Source organism: Meles meles, chromosome 12, assembly GCF_922984935.1.
Source record: "Meles meles chromosome 12, mMelMel3.1 paternal haplotype, whole genome shotgun sequence".
NCBI lineage: Eukaryota > Metazoa > Chordata > Mammalia > Carnivora > Mustelidae > Meles > Meles meles.
Window position 1 is genome coordinate 14,748,613 of NC_060077.1, and position 20,065 is coordinate 14,768,677.

The following is a 20,065-nucleotide window of genomic DNA, read 5'->3' on the forward strand; positions in this document are numbered from 1 at the left end:
TCCAATTCCATATTCCATCCCTAAGTCCTATCAATTCTTTGGTATTGTTACATGCAGTCATCTCCTATTTTCCTTTTTTTCTTTCCCCTCATCTTTTCCCACCCTCTTTGCAATCCTCCAAGTTTACTCTCTAAATTTCTCCCTTCTGGAGTACTTAACCAACCTTCCAACCTGCCTCTCTTCCCCACCTGACACCCTGAAACACTAATAGGATCCTTCACTTCCAGGGGCCCCCACTGGTGCTACACCAATTTTTTTTTTTTTTTTAAAGATTTATTTATTCATTTGAGAGAGCAAGCAAGAGAGAGAGCATGCGCATGCAGGTAAGCGGAAGTGGGGGCAGCAGAGGGAAAGAATCTTAAGCAGACTCCCCACTGAGCACAGGGCCTGATCTCACAACCCTGAGACCATGACCTGAGCAGAAACCAAGAGTCAGACGCCTAAGCAACTGAGCCACCCAGGCACCCAAAGTCTTTCAAACTCAACTCAGGAATCTCCACAGGGCCAAAACCAACCATTCCAACTTTCTCCTGGCTTACTGACATCTAAGCATATAGCCACGACCTCCCCTGTGCCTATCAATGCTTTAACTCCCTTCCTAAAATGCCTTCTTACAGTCTCCCCAAACCCAACACCTAATCTCCATCATACCTGCTCCACAAAATGAAGTGTTCCCGGGCCATCTGAGTCCAGGAAGGTTTCCTCTTCCTCCAATTTCCTAATCCTAATTGTGAGTATCTCAATGTACTTTTTGCTATCCTTTATACTACTTAAACCGTGTGCTTGTCCAACTGTGTGATTATGGAAAGGGGAGCCATGTAACAGACCTCTTGTACAAACCCATCACATACAGGCACTGTTACACACAGCACAGTTATGAAATAAATGTACAGAGTTCATTAATTCAAGGCATTTCCAAACTTTAAGGAAAAAAATTACTTATAACTAGAACATTATATGATCTGACAGCTCATAATTAGCTATGTATTCAGGTTCAATCCCTAAATGGACATAGTTATCAAATACTTTGATTAATTCCAAATTATCTTTGTCTCTGATCAGATGAGATTGTCAGTCCTATAATACCAAACCCTATCAAATATGCAAGCTCTCATCACCTAGTTTAGTATGTCAGTTTGAGATTTCATGCTTATTCCTTAGTTCATGTAGTTGAGTAGCCCTTCTTCACTCAAAAAGAACTTTTCTGAGGTTATTTAAGACCACTTTTAGCCAAGCATACGTCTACACCACACAACACAGATGCACTTTTGAAACTCACCATGGTTGGAGAAAAACTCCTCATTTTCATGTCATTTATCCATATTCTTGCTACTTCTTTATTAGAAGACTCTTTCTTTACTGCACCATTGCTTACATCAGCTGAGGGGAGAGTTACTAGATTTTAGAACAAAATATCAATTTCTTTTCAGTAAAAGTTTTACTATAATTTTTTTAAATTCAGATTTTTAAAAAAATGTTAAATCTGAAGAGTCAGTAAAAGTTTACCCACTTCACGAACCAAAGAATACCAACCTGCTTGTCACTAACCTAAGCGTAAGAATTAAAACATTCAAAGCTATGTGTTACCATGCAGCTAAGAATTAACCTTAGAAAACAAGTAACTTAAACAGAAATGTGTGTACTCGAAACTTGAGAACCAGTTATGAAAAGGACATATTAACCACAAGTATTTGATAGTTCATTTTAATACAAATATCAACAGCCAGCATTACTTTGGGATACTTCACTTGGTTCATCAAAAACAAACAAACAAACAAACAAACAAACAAACCAGAATGGTGTTATCATCAAGACAGAATCAATCTCATCTGAGTTGGTGATACTTACTTCCGAGACAAATAATTATTTCTTGGGTGAAAAAAATATTGGGGAACTCTATTTTCCTCTTTCCCCAGAATAAAAATCCAAACAATTAATCTTTTCTTCTTCTATACTGGTGGTTTACAAACTGTTTTTATTTTTATTTTCATATTACTGTTTTTTTTACCAAACTCTTTTTAGATACAGTAAGAGAACTCCTCAATCTGAGTATCAGGTCAAGCCGAACTGCCTAAGCAGTCTAGAGCTAGAGCCCCCGGAACCAGCCTGCATGAAGCACTCACTTCAGGTACTTGGGATTTCTGAGATCAGTGTGGAAATCACACCAGAAGGATTTATTAACATCTTATCTACTCAACCAAAAGATATGGAGTATATGGGAGACCTGTCACTTGGGACTCCAAAATTGCTACAACTGAAATTTTAACAAAATAAGGCTGGAACAGAGATAACAAATTTATGTATTTAATATAACTGGGCGAAGAGAGAGCGAAAAGTTAGCAGAGTACAGAACCCAGACCTCACTGGAGAGCTCAGCACCCAAACAGAGAGCCAGAGAGCTCAAGGCTCCAGAAGGGCAACACACATAGATAAAGGAGAGAAACATGCAAAACCTTGCTGTTTGCAGTTTCATACTTTTACTGTTCCCTTCCAGTAAAAAGATTACCCTGTGTTACAACACAAAAGTATGCTTATCTTTGGCATTCACTTACATGTTTCTTTTTCAGCCCTGGTCCAGTCTGATAGTTTCTCAGGCTTCTACACAAGGACGGCCTTGATTTGTACTCTTTTGTCTTCTTAAAATTACTCCACTGGATGTGGGAGATGTTACTGTACTAAGCATTACTTGATCAACTCCAAACCTATCCTGTTTTGTTTTGCTCTCTAAACTTCCCTGACAATAGCAGTCTTCTTTAAATTATGAGAACATGTGATGATTTGAAGAGCAGAATGCTCAGGAAGCCACTCACATAAAAGCAGCTGGATTTCTCCTCAAACCCAGACTTTAATGACAGCTATTTCCACAGACTCCCAGGAATCATTCCAGATGCTGCCCTGTACCCCAGCTAGATCCGGGCCATGCTCCTGATCTCCATGGTGGAGCAGAGTAAAAATCAGTCCTAAGACAGTTCAAATGACTTAATGGGCATGTAGTCGCCAGGTTGCAGTTAGTTCAGGACAATGACCTTGAGAATAAACTACAACCATAAGGACACAATGGTATGAACTCAAACAAAAGACTAAATTATCTGATATTTTTAATTGTATCTGCCACTGGACATGAAGTTAGTTCTACATCACCCTACAAACGCTTCTTGGCCATTGCTTTAGAATGCCCCAGCCCTATACTTTACAAACACAAGCACAATTTCCAACCAGTCCATTCTGCCACAAAATTATACAGTGGTCTATATCAGGTATTAAAATCTACCTCCTAATATTAGAAAAGTAAGGCAGCTGTTTGGAAAGAGGAACTGCCTGTTTAGTACCTATCAGCTCATTCCAAAACCCTAATAAAATGCTATTTATGTACTAGTATAAGACCTCAGGAACCTTCATTCTATCCCCTTAATCCAAACATACAATAATCCCAAAGAAGTTTACTTTAGGGGGAAAAAAAAAAAGGCATCCATTCCAATCCTGAAACTATAAAATAGTGGTCAGCTCAGAATATAACTGAGATCAGTTATCATTTCCAACTGTGCCCACCATGGTACTGTTATGTAACAAGTACTCAAATACACTTCAACTGAATGTAGAAGGGAAGGAAAGAATATCCCTCTTAAGAGTTCATGTTTTTCAGTTTCTAAAACTGTACTACTAAAATTTGATGTGGTCAAGATTTTAAAATACACCTAATAATTCTATTTTACCCTTAAAAATTACCTTACTAAATATGAAGCTTCCTCTGAACACTGCACTCAAAACTATAACCTCTTCCTGCCACACACCTCATTTTTGGCTCATTTTGGCTTCTCTCCACAGTGCTTATTCCTTTCAGACACACTATATAACTTCTTTATTTTGCTTATCATCTCTCTCTCTGCAAGCTGCAGGACAAAAGAGATTCAACAGTTTTCTTCCCAGCCACAGCCTCAAAAGCCCAAAAGAGTTCTTAGCACATAGTAGGCACTCAATAAATACTCAAAAAAGTAGGCAGTAACACTATAAACTCTAAAAAACATTATCAAACCACTGCTGAACTTTTCCCTTTAAAACCCCATCCTTAAAGGATTAGCTCATGGTGATGGTTTATCAACTCTGTGAATATACTAAAATCCATTCAACCATGAACTTTGAAAGGATGAATTTCATGGTATGTACAATGTATCTCAATAAAGCTGTTTTTTTAAAAAAGGATTGTATGAACGCTCATTCTTAAAAAAACAAAACAAAACATATAGTAAGGGGCACCTGGGTGGCTCAGTTGGTTAAGTGTCTGACTTTGGCTCCGGTTCCTGGGATCGAGCTCTCCCTGCCAGGCTCTCTCTCAGATAAACAGATAAAATCTTTAAAAAATAATAATTATTATTATTTAATAATGAAAATGTATATATCTTATTTTTTTAAAAAGATTTTTATTTATTTGAGAGAGAATGCATGAGCAGGAGGAGGGATAGAGCAGGAGGGAGAGGGACAAGCAGACTCTGCACTGAGCATATAGAGGGCTCAATCCCAGGACCCTGAAATCATGACCTAAGCCAAAATCAAGAGTTGGATGCTCAACCGAAAGAGCCAAGGCACCCCAAAATGTATTTTAAAAGAGAATTTATTAAATACACATCTACTTACAAGCAATGAAGCCAATGACAGGTAAATAATAAAATTGTAAAAGTCACAGTGAAAGGAGTAAAGTATCAGTTTCAAGCTAGTTACCTCACACATGGTCCAAGGCCCCCCAGCATGAGCACCTCCAAAAAGCTTGTTAGAAATGCAGAATCTTGGGCCCTACTCCAGACCTACCAAATCTGATTCTGTTTTTGAACAAGATCTCCAGGTGATTCACAGGCACTTCTCAAGTTTGAGAAGTACTGACTTAACGGACTGAGAAAATGTTAACTAGTTATTCCCAATATATAAAACTGAGATCTCATAGTGTTAATTAGTGTAGCCTCCTGGTAATTCCACACTTCATTTCAAGGTAAATGCTATGACTTCTAAATTTCTCCTTCCTTTGGATTGTATAAATCCTGTAACTATACAAAGTCATACAGATATGTCCTTCACACCTGGTTCTTTTAAGACCCAAGGAAATCCTTAAAAACACCCTGACACATCTTACCAACAGGAACCAGCTGACACTACTGAAAACAGACACACTTACTAGCTGCTGTTGCAACTGGCTGGGCAATATTTGCTGGTGGCTTCAGTTTCATGAGTTCATTCAGACTATTATTTTTTAGCAGATCCTTCAGCTGAACCTGGTCCTTTGAGGGTGCAGAGGTCATGGCATTTCGTACTGCTGGTGCAGAGACTGAAGGGCGTGTGTTTGCAGTAGTCTGGATGAACTTTGTTAAGGTGATGGTCTGCCTATTCGTTGTTACAGGTGGTGTTTTAGTCATTACAATTGTAGATCCCAGGGTTGGAAGCTGATTTATTTGATTCAGCACAAATGTTGTAGTAGATGGAGGCTGCTGCTAGAAAAGAAAACCATAACACATCAGACCACTGAGGAAGTACCAAGCTCTCTAATGTGGCTTAGATTCACAAACATGGGAGGCCATTTAAACATCTAAAACAGACTTGAGTTCTCACTTAAACACTGGCACTGTATTTTTAATTAAATATGCCTAACTATACACTACCAAGTTAAAACACACCACTATGCTGGGGGGGGGGAGTATAGTAATAGTGTGATATTATCTATAATTATCGGGGCCAGCAAGGATAAATAAGGACTCTCCTAAGCAAGCTGTGATGTGTAGTAATGCTATGTAATACAAGGACTAGGAACAGAAAGAACCTCTAATCCCAGCACTACCCCAACTAGGTTGATAACTTCAAGCAAATCACTTTACCCCCGGAGGCCCAGGCTCTCTGGGGATCATTTTCCATTGCTACCATTCCATGATTCTTTTTTTTTTTTAAAGATTTTATTTATTTATTTGACAGAGAGAGATCACAAGTAGGCAGAGAGGCAGGTAGAGAGAGTGAGAGGGAAGCAGGCTCCCTGCCGAGCAGAGAGCCCGATGCGGGACTCGATCCCAGGACCCTGAGATCATGACCTGAGCCCAAGGCAGCGGCTTAAACCACTGAGCCATCCAGGCGCCCCACTACCATTCCATGATTCTTGTCCAATGCTTTGTTTGCTATCATACAGACTAAACCAATGTTTAGAATTTAGAAGATAAAACCACTGAAACAGGGTTTTAAACACCTAATTTGTATGAATGATCCAGTCAACCCACCAGTATCACATACTGGTGATAATATGTTGGGTATTACCTTTGGGTAATGGGTACTACCTCTGGACCTAAGACAAAGCTACATAGCATTTTATTTTTTTATAGTTGGGGGTAAAGGCAGACATTAGGAGTTGGAAAATGCAGGGAAAAAAGGTCAAAGATTGGGAAAATGATGACGTGACTACCATGGACTGAAGTGCAATCAAAGATTTTTTTAAATTTCAGTCTGTTTCTACTTCCTTTCCTCCTCAAACTATTTGTTATTGTCCCATGACTCCTATAACAAGAATCTTAAGACATTACCACTCACTACTATTTTATTTTTTTTTTAAAGATTTTATTTATTTATTTGTTAGAGAGAGATCACAAGTAGGCAGAGGCAGGCAGAGGGAGAAGCAGGCTCCCTGCTGAGCAAGGAGCCCGATATGGGACTTGATCCCAGGACGCTCGGATCATGACCTGAGCCGAAGGCAGCAGCCCAACCAACTGAGCCACCCAGGCGTCCCCTATTTTATTTTTTAAAGCAGACAGCTTTGGGTACCTGGCTTGCTCAATTGTGGAGCATTCAATTCTTTTTTTTTTTCTTTTTTTAAGATTTTATTTATTTATTTGACAGAGAGAAACAGTGAGGGAGGGAACACAAGCAGGGGCAGAGAGAGAGGCAGACACAGGCTTCTTGCTGAGCGGGGAGCTTGATGCAGGGCTCGATCCCCGGACCCTGAAATCATGACTGAACTGAAGGCAGTTGCTTAGCAACTGAGCCACTAGTCACCCTGAGCATTGTTCTTTTTTTTTTTTTAATTTATTTGACAGACAGAGATCACAAGTAGGCAGAGAGGCAGGCAGAGAGAGAGAGGAAAGGTGGCCTCCCACTGAGCAGAGAGCTCTAGGACCCCGGGATCATGATCTGAGCCACCCAGGCACCTGAGCATTCAGTTCTTAATCCAGGGGTCATGAGTTTGAGCCCCATGTTGGGCATGGAGCCTACTTTAAATAAATAAGCACAAGAGGCAAATTTTTTTAATAATAAAGATTAATTTAAATAATCTCAACACCCAACATGGGGCTCAAACTCACAAACTGCCACCTAGGCATCCCACCACTTATCACTTTTAAATAAAACTCTCAACAGCAATTTACTATAAGTTATCAATTTTTTAACCAGGCTGCCCAATAATTTTATATGCTAAGCTTAAGTTAATAACTGCTATGTTTAAGGTAAAATCAGAGAAACTCTATATTTAAAGCACAATTACCACTGCGTAAAAAGCCCATGTACCAATGGACAAAACCTGAAATCAACAAGGGAAAATGAAATGTGTAGTGAAATAATGTGTAGCTCATCTCTACTTCATGAATTTTGTATTATTTATTACAGTGAGTAAATTAAAAAAACTTTGCTTTGTCCTAATTATCTTTTGATCAATGTAACTACGAGAAGAATGAAAGAAATGTTTTATCAAATTGGAGCTCAGAGTAGCATATTGGAAAGTAGCAAAAAACAGAACTAGTAAGGTAAGACTACTTCATATTACAAATTATTTTCTTACTATAATTCAAAACCAGTTCAGCAGTCACACCAAATGTAAGTCATTCTTACCCTAACATTTAATAGCGCTGGAGTAGGTAGCGTCTCTGGTTCTGGTTTAACAGGAACCGATGCTTCAGTCTCCAAACCTAGTTCTAATGCACTAAGTGGCACGGACTAGAGAGAAAACAACACCAGAGAAAAAAATAAAAAATGATGGAATGAATTTTGTTTCAAGAACAAAAGATGTATTTATTAAAATTTTAAAAATGACAAGTTTTACACTCAAACAGATTGTAAATCTCTGATACCAGGTTGGAACTAACAACCTTTGCAAGTACATCTTCACAAAACTATACTGATACTAGAATCTTATTTTTACTTTCAGAGAATGTGTACAGTGAAACCTCAGAAGAGGGTCCCTGTAAGATACAAAGACAACTAGTAAGAAGATTAACAAACCTCCCACGAGAGCTCTAAACAATTCATCTCTTACTTTTGTATATATATCAAAGCAGGAAACATCTTTTCACTGCAAATACTTTCCATCTCATGAGAGAAAACTAATATAAAAATAATATACACATGCTTATTTAAAATTGTCTTAATAACGTTTACTCTATAGATAGAAATTAAAATTAAGAAAAATCTACTTTTTACAGAGACTTTGGAAAACTCTTACCTGCTGAACTGTAGGAGTAGGTGTTGGAGTTGCAAGCCCCGCATCTCCCCCATCAATATCAAAGAGGTCATTCGGACTAATTCCACTCTCACTCAAAGCAGCAAGCAGTAAATCTTGCCCTGGCTCCACCATCTTTAGAACAAAATATGTAATAATAACATAAAAAAAACTTAAAATGCCAATTAACTCTCTTCTAAATACAAACCAACATCTTCTACCAGACCCATCCATTTGATATTTATGAAGAACCTGCTACATATCAGGCAAGAAGTCAGAGGAAAGAGAAAAAGTCTCTGATTCCAAGAAATTCACAATAAAGATGAAAAGGCCAGAGAAATATGTAAATCACAGCAAGAGTGCATGTGTACAAAATGTTGTGGGAGGGGCGCCTGGATGGCTCAGTGGGTTAAGCCGCTGCCTTCGGCTCAGGTCATGATCTCAGGGTCCTGGGATCGAGTCCCGCATCGGGCTCTCTGCTCGCAGGGAGCCTGCTTCTCTCTCTGCTTGCCTCTCTGTCTACTTGTGATCTCTCTCTGTCAAATAAATAAAAATTAAAAAAAAATTAAAAAAAAAAATGTTGTGGGAACAAAGAAGGAATGCTGAACTTTGCCTGGGGGGAGAGGTCACAGACTGTGGAACGGAGTCTCGAGGAAGGAATCGCCAGGTGGTTGGGGATGTTCTGGATAGCGCATTCCAGCTTCTGCAGATATGAAAGACACTGGCGCTCTTTAAGAACAATGGTTAGTGCGATTCATCGTTAGTATGGGAGTTCAGAACAGAAACCCAAGTGTCAGGCAGGTTATGACAAGAGAAGAGGAAGATCTCACCCACAACCTTGTACACCATGGCAGAGAGTACACTTAATCACATGGGTAGCGGGGGTCAGAAAAAGGTTTCAGATGGAGAACTACAAGACATAGATCTGTAACCTAGCAAGATTACTCTGAGGAAGTATGGAGGCACACTGAGAATGGGTAGAGTAAGACCAGAAGCAGGAAGACATTTTGGTAACTGCTACAGCAGACTGAGAGAGATGATGTGGCTCCCTGGGTGCTCAGTCAGCTAACCTTTGGCTCAGGTCATGATCCCAGGGTCCTGGAAAAGAGCCCTAAAACAGGATCCCTGCTCAGTGGGGAGCCTGCTTCTTCCTCTCCCTCACCGTCTCCCCCTGCTCATGCATGTTATCTAATAAAATCTCAAAAAACCAAAAAACAAAAAAGAGATGATATGCTGTAATGACAGGGTGTAGAAAAAAGGGGGGGGATGAATTTCAAGATGTTTAGGAAGGACAATCCATAATACTCAGAGTATATATAAGCTCAAAACGGAAGAGAATATGAAATACACAAAAAGCATGAGTTGATGATTAGAGTTAAGCCAAAAGAAAGTGAAAAAATAAACACTGAGCCTGGGAGACCCCAAAATGAGTTCTATAGTTTGTTTTTTCTTTTTTTTTTTTTTTAAAGATTTTATTTATTTTTCAGAGAGAGAGAAAGAGAGACGGGGGCAGGCAGAGGAATTAGCAGGCTCCCTGCCAAGCAAGGAGCCCAATGCGGGATTTGATCCCAGGACCCTGGAATCATGACCTGAGCTGAAGCAGACGCCTAACCAACCGAGCCACCCAGGCGTCCTGAGTTTTAGAGTTTAGCGAGAGAAAATACCTATTTAGAAGCAAGCAAATACATTTTATTTTTTTTAAAGATTTTATTTATTTGATAGAGATCACAAGTAGGCAGAGAGGCAGGCAGAGAGAGAGAGGAGGAAGCAGGCTCCCCGCTGAGCAGAGAGCCCCATGTGGGACTTGATCTCAGGATCCTGAGATCATGACCTGAGCTGAAGGCAGAGGCTTAACCCACTGAGCCATCCAGGCGCCCAAGCAAATACATTTTAAAGATTTTACTGATTTATGGGGGCTGGCAGAAGGGGAGGCAGAGGGAAAGAATCTCAAGCAGACTATGTGCTGAGTGTGGAGCCCAAAGTGGGGCTCAATTCCACACCCCCAAGATCATGACCTGAGCTGAAACCAACTGTCAAACACTCAACCAACTGAACCACCCAGGCACCCCACAAATACGTTTTAGATTTGGGTTTTCTTGGTATAATATATCAAAGTAATCTACTTTGGGGGAAAAAAGCTTAACAGAACTTTCTCAATTTTTAATGTTGGTCATTATCTGAAATAACCAATTTATAAATGTAAACAAGAAAAATAACCAATTTATATAAACATGGAAAACTACTGTACTTGTTTTTCCTAAAAAAACTAATTTCATGTTACATAAATAATACACTAATCTTTAGCTAGTTCATTTGTTCTCAGGCTGTGTGAAAGAATTAAATGTCAGTGTTTTCATTATGTCCTACAAAAAGAAAGGCATTAGCTTCTGTGACCATGACTTCCAACATACATAAGAACTACTGTTTCAAATGAAAGTAAAATATTTAACAGAGAAATCCTCTACTAGGTAGGTCTATATCACATAAACCTATATATCTAGCAGAAACATGAATGAGTTTAAGGCAGACACTACAGATATCCAGAAATGAAACTCAGGGCAGACCTACTGTTTAAAGGGAGTCTTAAACAGAGAGCCCCAAGGAAGAAGAAATAGCCCAAAGAAGATTTCCCCAAAATTTTTCAGAGAAAGGAAAAATCTATGGAAAAATACATTTTGAGTAGGAAAGAAAAAGATAAGGAAATTGACAGTGACTAAGTATCTTTTACAAGCCTGACAGTGTTGTGTTCTTCGTGTACACTATGAGACCACAACAATTCCGAAAAAAATAAACATTATAATTTTTTAGAGATGAAACCGAGGCTGGGTGGCTCAGTGGGTTAAAGCCTCTGCCTTCAGCTCAGGTCATGATCCCAGGGTCTTGGGATTGAGCCCCGCATCGGGCTCTCTGCTCACCGGGGAGCCTGCTTCCTCCTCTCTATCTGCCTGCCTCTCTGCCTACTTGTGATCTCTCTCTGTCAAACAAATAAACAAAATCTTAAAAAAAAAAAAAAAAAAGAAAAGTAAAATGGTATTTGTCATCAAATATATAGTCAGTGAAAAATCAAAAAAAACCACAAAAGAAACCGAAGCTCAGCTTAAAGTACCTATAACTACCCAGATCTAGACTGTTTAAATTTCCAAAGCCCATGCATTCTCTTTCCAAAAAATAGATCTGGAAGTCAATGTTGCAAACTTCAGTTTCAGTACTTAAGTTTGGAATAAATGCCCATCTGAGGTTAAAACAGGAACGGAGATAAATTATTGGATAGCAAGATGGAAAGAGCATGAAGGGACTGAACAGAGGAGACAAACAGGAGAAATGTCCCAACACAGATTTAAAATAAAGTTAATCATTTTTCTAATATAGACGCAGCAACCATACTTCACAAATTATCCTAGTACATAGTATAAACATGTACTAAGAGACCTAAATCAATGCTTTAAAAACATTTCAACCAAGGCCTCTGGGTGGCTCAGTCAGTGGAGTGTCAGACTCTTTGATTTCGGCTCAGATCATTATCTCAGGGTTGTGAGACTGAGCCCTGCATCAGGCTCCCTGCTCAGTGGGGACTCTGCTTGAGATTCTCTCTCCCTCTGCCCTCCCCCGCCCCCGCCCAACATGTGTGCACGATCTCACTCCCTCGAAAAAATAAATGTTAAAACAAAAACAAAAACCAACAAAACATTTCAACCCACAAAATACCTCATTTAGACCAATGACCTCTGGGAATAGGGGGTGGTCTTGGCCTGCTTACTATGACTAATCCTGACCTAGATTAATATTATTCCAGAGACTATCAAAATGTCATCCTTTTTTAGTAAATATTTAAAATAATGATTTATTTACATTCGAAACAAAAATACATTGTTTTAAATCAATAACTCCTAAACGACAGACCAAAGAATGCTTGGAAGCTAAAGGACCCTTTAATTCATTAGATGCACACTAAGTCCTGTCTAATTATACTAAAGAAGTACAGAAACATTATTAATGAAAGCAACAAAAATCAGTGAAAAGCATTACTAAATTCATTAGAGTTTTCTGAAATATATTTTCTGAACAATGGGCATTGAAAGTATAAAAATATCATGGAAGGGAAAATTTTGGGGGGAAACTTGGTATTTTTACAAGAAATAACAGCAGTTTATAACACTATCACTGACCTACTGAAAACTCATTCACAGGAATCACAATTTGAGACCTCTGAGTATTGACTTAGTAATGACAATGTCTTTTGCAAGCTGTTTCTTAAAAATATTTTATTTATGGGGCCTCTGGGTGGCTCAGCAGGTTAAGCCTCTGCCTTCGGCTTAGGTCATGATCTCAGGGTCCTGGGATCGAGCCCCGCATCAGGCTCTCGCTCAGCAGGGAGCCTCCTTCCCCCTCTATCTCTGTCTGCCTCTCTGCCTATCTGTGATCTCTCTCTCTGTCAAATAAATAAATAAAATCTTTTAAAAAATAAATAATAAAAATTAAAACAAAAAAATTTATTTATTTATTTCAGAGACAGCACTAGTGAGGGGCAGAGGGAGAGGGAGAAGCAGACTCCCCGCTGAGCAGGGAGCCTAACGCAGGCCTCAATCCCAGGACCCCGTGATCATTACCTGAGCCAAAGGCAGACATGTAAGTGACTGAGATATCCAGCCGCCCTTTTGCAAGCAATTAATGAAAAATATCTTCAATTTACATACATAATATACACAAAATCTAGGGATCCTTTCTTAGCCAATTGGGTAAAGTTCTACTTGGAATTTTTTTGCAGTGAGAAAGGGGGCAAGGGATACAGAGGAATATCTCTATCTTTCTCTAACTCCAATAGGCAAAACCTCGAGTATTTAAAAAAAAAAAACAAAAAACCCTAATATCTATCTAATCATTCTCCTATTCTGAAACTATTACAGACACAGAATTTCAATATTCAGGTTGAGAACCCTTAAAAGGTTATATTATTCAATCTTCTCCTCCTCACCTTACAAGTAAGTAAGATTAATTCTTGAGAGAGAAAACATTTTCACTTTGAAACCACTAAATACAATATAAATGCAAATACCGTTAGGTGTAACAGAACTGTGTTACGTGTCTACAAAGGATTTCATGGACCTCAGGTGACATTTAACATGCAGCAATCCAACAAACCCAAAAGTTACCAACCCCAGAGTGACTCTATCTCAAAAAATGGAGGATAAAAAGGTTCCATTTCTTTCATAAATACTTAGGAAAATACCATCTATTTCAAAATAGTACACCTATGAAAACATCCAAGATAAATAAGAAACAAGGACACAGTAGTTGAGAGAAACTAAGAGAATCCTTGGCAGGAAGAGAATCCTGAGAAACAATAGCCAATCAGAAAAATGAAAGGATATAGTTCCCACTGAGAATACTAACACTGAAACCTATCAACAAGGACAAGGTTTCTCTTGTTGAGACCTAAGGCAGACCTTTACAGCTCTGGGGAGATAGAAGGGATCTATCTGCAGCAGTGGTGGCACACCACAGAGGCTGAAACTATGGAGTCAAACAGAATATCTGGGTTCAAATACTGGCTACCTCAGGCACCAGCAGTAGAATATGGTCAAGTAATAACTTGTGTGACTCAGTTTCCTCATTTTCAAATGGGAATAAAAATAGAATCTATCTTATACGACTATTGTTGAATAAATGTTACCCTACTAGCTATTAACTATTACTTTGATATTAGCATCATGTCAAAAAATAAATTTTCTCCCACATCACTGACACAACAGTATTTCCAAGAATACAAACTTTATTGGCAATCCACTCAATAATTAACTTCCAAATGAATTCTATAAATACGAGTTCCTTTTCACTTGTGTCACATGTTCAATTTGTCCAGTTAATCAACTGGTGTGTCTGGAGAAAACTGGCAGACCTCTGTATATGTACAAAGATGTCCCTTAGCAAGTTATTTTTGCTTAATAACAAACAGGACTTTTTCTCTTTATTTAACAGCACTAAATATGTCTGACTTCTAATTCAGCTGCAGGTTTGCTCTTATGCAGTCCAGAGGTGATGACTGACATGTAGTTTAAGGAGTTGAAGGATAATGATCCCCTCAAAACTCGGCTGATACAGTTCATGTACAAGGTATTTATATCGTTCCTACTGAGTTCTGGTTCTTTAAGAACATCAGGAAGAATAGAAGATAGTATGAAAAAATTCACTAACAAGGATTCTCATTACCTACAAGGGTAAAATCTGTAGTTTTTAACCGTTATTTTTCAAGGGAACACTTGCTCAGTAAAGTGTGCCTCTCCCCATTCTCACTGCAAAACTTATAGAAAGAATGGATTCACAAAGTAATGTGCAGATGACAAAATTTCAAACATGCTTTATAAAAAAAGCACATGAAAGAATGGGGGGGGAGTGTATGAAAAAACTTTCTTGCTTACCACCATCAAATACAGATCTCTGTATTTTGAGATTTACTATAGGGTTGGATTTTTTTCTCTTTTACCCTCAAGATAACCCATGAGTAAATGCTACATGTTATCCCTTTGTCATAGATGAAAAACTGAGGCTTAGAGAAATAAATTGTAACAAGGTAACAAAACAGCAAGTGTGGATCTAGAAACCCAGGAGTTCTCACCTCCTATCCCTCCAAGATTCTGTATTCTTAAGACTATACCATATTTTTCAAACTGGTGGTCATACCACAATGAGCTGTCAAGTGAATTCAGTGTATCATGACCAGAATTATTAAATATTTCAATACAGAACTGAAAACACCAAGCATATAGAGAGGATAAACATTTCATGACATGAGTTTTTCAGTTCTATGCGTGGATATGTAAAACATGTCTTACCATGGGATGCAGTAACAAGGTTTTAAAATCATTGCTCTATGCTAAATACTGCCTCCCAAGAATTAAATAATTTGATGGGCTTTGCACTGTATCTTATTCATAAAAGCAGAGTTCCTGCTCTTCAAGAACCTATCCTTTCCATCTACAGAAAATTTCAGTGGTATCCCAAGATTGTCCTTAATATTTACTAAGTTCAATGAACCACACTAAAGCAGACCTGTCAGCATAAACAAAGACAACTGTAAAAAACTTTTAGGATTACATCATTTTATTAGCTATATAATGTGAAAACAATTCCTCTCATCAGAAGGTGTTTTTTTTTTAAGATTTTTAAAATTATTTATTTCTTTTTAAAGATTTTATTTGGCAGGGAGAGAGAATGCACAAGCACACAAGCAGGAAAGTGGCAGGCAGAAGGAGAGGGAGAAGCAGGCCTCCACTGAGCAGGGAGTCCGAAGTGGGACTCGATCCGGGGGACTTAGACCATGACCTGAGCTGAAGGCAGATGCTCAATGGACTGAGCCACCCAGGCACCCCTAAAGATTACTTATTTGAGAGGGAGGGAGAGAGAAAGTGAGAGCACAACAGCAGAGGGAAGCAGCAGCAGAACTCACTGCTGAGCCAGGAGCCCAAAGTGGGGCTTCATCCCAGGACCCTGGGATCATGACCTGAGCCAAAGGTAGACGCTTAACAGACTGAGTCACTCAGGCGCCCCCAGAAAGTATCTTTACATAAACTTTAGGCAGGCAAAGCCTGGGAACTGAGAGACTCATGAAGTCAGGTTACTTGGTAAGACCAGACCTCAGACCTGAGTGTTCATCACTTTCATAGAAAGAAGTCTCAAATCAAAGCTCAATTTAGAAACTAAGAAACACCAAAATATATCTATAGCTTTAACCTTTAAAATGAATCATTTTAAAAAACATTTAAGGAATCTTTATACTTTATACATTTATATTTGCATTAAACAGTACATAATTCCAGCAAAGCCCTTGAGTAAAACTGCCTGACACTTAAGAGCATCCAATGAATGAATGAAGGAAGGAAGGAAGGAAGGGATGGACTGTAAGTCACCAACTAAGCCTTCCTTTTTAAAACTTACCCAGCAGCTAAAATAAAATTTACTTAAAATCCTATACACAATTGTGTGGAATTAAGTTAGACTGGGGATAAAAATGCACAAGCCAAAGGAAAAAAATAAAGATTTTTTTCTGGTAAGATAAATTTTGGAAACAACTTTTTTAAACATGAAAATAAAATGTTCTCTTGCTTGCAAAATTACTGTCCCACGCAAGGCACCAATAGCAAATTCTGCATTTTATCCTAGAAATTCCATACAAACTATCTTTTGGGCAATGATAATGGCTTTCCCAACAGCTTAAGAAAAATCACTTCTGACTGCAGTAAATATACCGAGGAAAATATGGAATCCTTCTGCACTGTTGGCTGATTTGTGTCTACAAGTGTTAAATTTATTTCCTCTAGGGCAACTCGGGGTTTGACAGCTTTCTGGACCGCCCCAGCAGACTCAGTAGAAGCCCTACTCCGTTTCTAAACGTGGTAGTCTAGAGAAAATAAAACATTTAACTTAACATAAACGGCTAATAATCAACTTTCAAAGGTCAAAGGGGACCTAGTTTTTAACCTTCCCTCAGCAACACGTGTTTAGTACAAACTTCCGGGTGAGGTTACAATTGGCTGCGCAATTCAATGAATAAAAACGTTGCTTTATTTGACTCTCATTTTCTTGCCCGTTCTTTCTCCACGTTTCTCAACCAGCAACTCCCCAAAACAAAAGCTTCCTACAGTATATGGAGCCCGCACAGAAAAAGGGCTTCTCTGTGCGAGATCAAGTTAGTGGTCCGCAAACATTAACCAAACAGCAGCACAAAGCCGGGGTGGAAAGGGGGAGGAGCTGGATGCCAGGGTCAGGAAAGAAACAATCACAAGGGTTCAGGAACATCCAAATCTCCTCAGCGGTTAAACCGATCTCAAACCACTTCTGGGAAACCACCAGCATACACTGGTTTGGGGAACTTTAGATGCTCGTTACACCAAACACTCTCACAGCAAGCAAATCCCCAACCGCCTTTCTCTGCACAGATGCTTACTTAGGGTCTAGGAGGCGAGCGAGCTCGAGACAAAATTAACCTAATCACCCGGTGAGGCTTGAAGGTGGCCCCCACGTGTCCCACGTAGAGCCTCGACGCCCTGAGAGCGAGGTAATCAGAAAACTGCAGGTGTGGGATTCCGATTTAGAGGGCCCCTATCTCCTCCCGTACTCGCCCCAAACCAGGAGCAACCCTCAGACAGAAGGACTTTTGAAGGATTGCGGAGCTCACTTTCCTGAGGGTCCGGGACCTCGCATCCCTGAGCGGAGCAAGGAAAGCAAGGAGGGCGTCCCAAGTGGAGCCGGAGCGGGTGCCCGCAGATCCTGCCTCCCCGACCAAACTGGGTGCCTCTGGCCCGGGACAGCGGGGGCCCCCGAGGCCCAAGAGCCCCCACGCGCAGCGAGCGCAGGGCCCGGCGCTGACGGGCGGAGGAAGCGAGCGCGGCGGGGCCGGCGCCGGGACCTTGCCCCCGAGAGCCCTGGGTCGCGCAGCTGAGGGGGCGGCGATGGGCGAGGGAGGCCCCAAGCCGGGGTGAGGTGGCTGCCCCCCCCCCAGCCCGGCCCCACACGGCCCCCTGAGGAGGGTGGGAGTGGGAGGCTGGCTGTCCGGGAGGAGGAGTGTGGAAGCAGAAGAGGGATAAGAGAAGGACTTACTTTCCCCGCAGGATCCGACGCCGGAACAGCTCCTACCGGGTGGCGAGAGCTTGAAGAACTAGAGGCGACTGGAGCGGAGGCGGCGGTGGCGGCGGCAGCAGCGGCGTCCGGCTCTGCCTACCTCCCCGCCGCCATCTTGACGCCCCTCCCCCCAACCCCCCCGCCCCGCCAGAGGGGAGGGGGTGGGGCGACGGATGAGGCACCGCGCGCACGCAGCGCGCGCCGCACGCCCCACGTGACTTCCTTCCTCCTCCCCCCCCCCCCGCTCCCCAGCGCCCCCCTCCGCCCCGCCTCCCTCCTGGGTGAAGGAAGATGATTTCCCCCCCCATCTTGACCGCCCCCTGCCTTCGCTGCCAAGCACGGACTCCGCCGGCTCCAGGCGACCTGGTACCAGTGGTTGGATCCAAGAGAATTCCGGAACCCAAACGGTCCATTACCGCGGCTCCGGGGTGGGCGAGGGGTGAGGGGGCCGGGTTTCCGAGAAGGGGGAGGGGGGAAGGCGAAGGCCTCCTAGAAGAGTCACGTGTCTACTGCTTCCGCCGGGGCTCGAAAGACCTCGCGAGAATTTCGTTCCCCCTCCCTTTTCTGCCCCGCGGGCTGTCGGGAGGAAGGTCTGCTCTTTGAGTTTCCACGAGGAGGTCAGCCGGTGGTTCGGACGCATGCGTCCTACACCTGCTTTCAAAGTCGGGCTAGGAGGGGCCCAAAGCTATTTTGAAAACCTTTTTGGTGTGTGTCTTCGGCCCAGGAAGTTATCTAGTGGCGTCTGTGTTGCTTTGGAAAGCTCTTCATTACATAGCCCTAGAAAAAAAATATTCGCGTATTCATTGCTTGTTAGGCTTGCTCAAAGCACTTTGTTGGATATAAAACCGCAGAATAACTCGGAGCTCCTCTGCTGGGCCACTGCCATTATCTTACCCTAAGGGGTGTGACCAGAGTCAGCCCCACTGCTTTTTTTCTGAACAAACTATTGCTCTCAATTAATGATTGCTGCAGAATAGGTCTGTCGCTACCATCTTTGGCTTCCCTAATTTCTCCACCTTCTCCTCCTTTTTCCTCTTCTTCTTCTTCTTAAATGACCTAACAGAATAAACAAATTAACTTCTGGGTAACCCTTTTGTAAAGTCATTCTGAATGCTGTTTGACTCCGTTGCTTAGGTAATAGGCACGCCTGGGTGATTCTTGCCCCCTACTGGTGGCGCGTCCCGCTGGCCTTGAACTGAAAGAAACACTTGGAATTGAAGGTGTGAGCTCTTCAAGAGAACTAGAGGGAGACGGGGGAGGAAAAAAAAAAAAGTAGTCGTGTTAAGATTATGAACCTTCCAACTCGGTGTCTGTATACATAAGTATGTATTACGTATGTATGTACACATAAATGAACATTTTAAGTTGCCTACTAATCACTTTACTTCCATTATCTCATTTCATCCTTACACACCAAAAAAACCTGGTAAAAGAAAAAATGATAAAATTAGTTCCATAAGAACAATGCCTTCATCTGTCTTGCTCACTGCTAGCCACTAGACCACTTTCTGGTCTATTGTCAGCAAACAAGCTATTGCAAATCTGTCCATTACGGGAGGAGAAGGAACTAAGGAAGGATGCAGAAGAAAAAATAATTTTTTTTAAACATTGTAGTTCATGCGTCAGTGTCTTCCAAGATTGATTGGTACAGTTCAGTTTCGAAGGGACTCTCAAACTCTCTCCACATGCTAGGACTACGTAAGTACCAGATTCGAACAGTGTAGGTCTGACCTAAAAACTCCCACCCTTAGAGCTACTTTTCGAGTATCCAGGCTAGATCCTTGCTTCCATCTCTGCATAATCTCCTTATTTGGGACCCAAGGAAAAGGTGGTGTTTCAGGAGATACATGCAATATAACTGCATATGCACACTAATGTCATGCACAAGAGTATTCCTTGCAGGATTATTTGTAGAATCAAAAGATGGGAAACAACCTAAATGTCTTTGAAGAAAGCACTGGTTAACCAAACTATGGTACTTTGCTATAGCGAAACAGA

General features: G+C 41.0%; 1 protein-coding gene across 2 annotated transcripts in view; it reads right to left on the bottom strand.

The window, feature by feature from the left end:
• The window catches only part of SBNO1 (strawberry notch homolog 1), a 53,838-nt gene extending 35,608 nt beyond the window's left edge, over window positions 1-18,230 (bottom strand). The window contains exons 1-5 of one of the 2 annotated variants that reach the window (XM_046024614.1): window positions 18,047-18,230; window positions 8,456-8,587; window positions 7,846-7,950; window positions 5,165-5,474; window positions 1,280-1,380 (exon numbers count right to left, since the gene is read on the bottom strand). In XM_046024614.1, the coding sequence (XP_045880570.1) occupies window positions 1,280-1,380; window positions 5,165-5,474; window positions 7,846-7,950; window positions 8,456-8,587 (648 nt within the window). In that variant the 5' untranslated portion in view covers window positions 18,047-18,230. Of the gene's footprint in view, window positions 1-1,279; window positions 1,381-5,164; window positions 5,478-7,845; window positions 7,951-8,455; window positions 8,588-18,046 lie in introns of both variants that reach the window. The other variant, XM_046024613.1, reaches the window with a different exon arrangement.
• Between the last annotated feature and the right edge of the window lie 1,835 nt (window positions 18,231-20,065).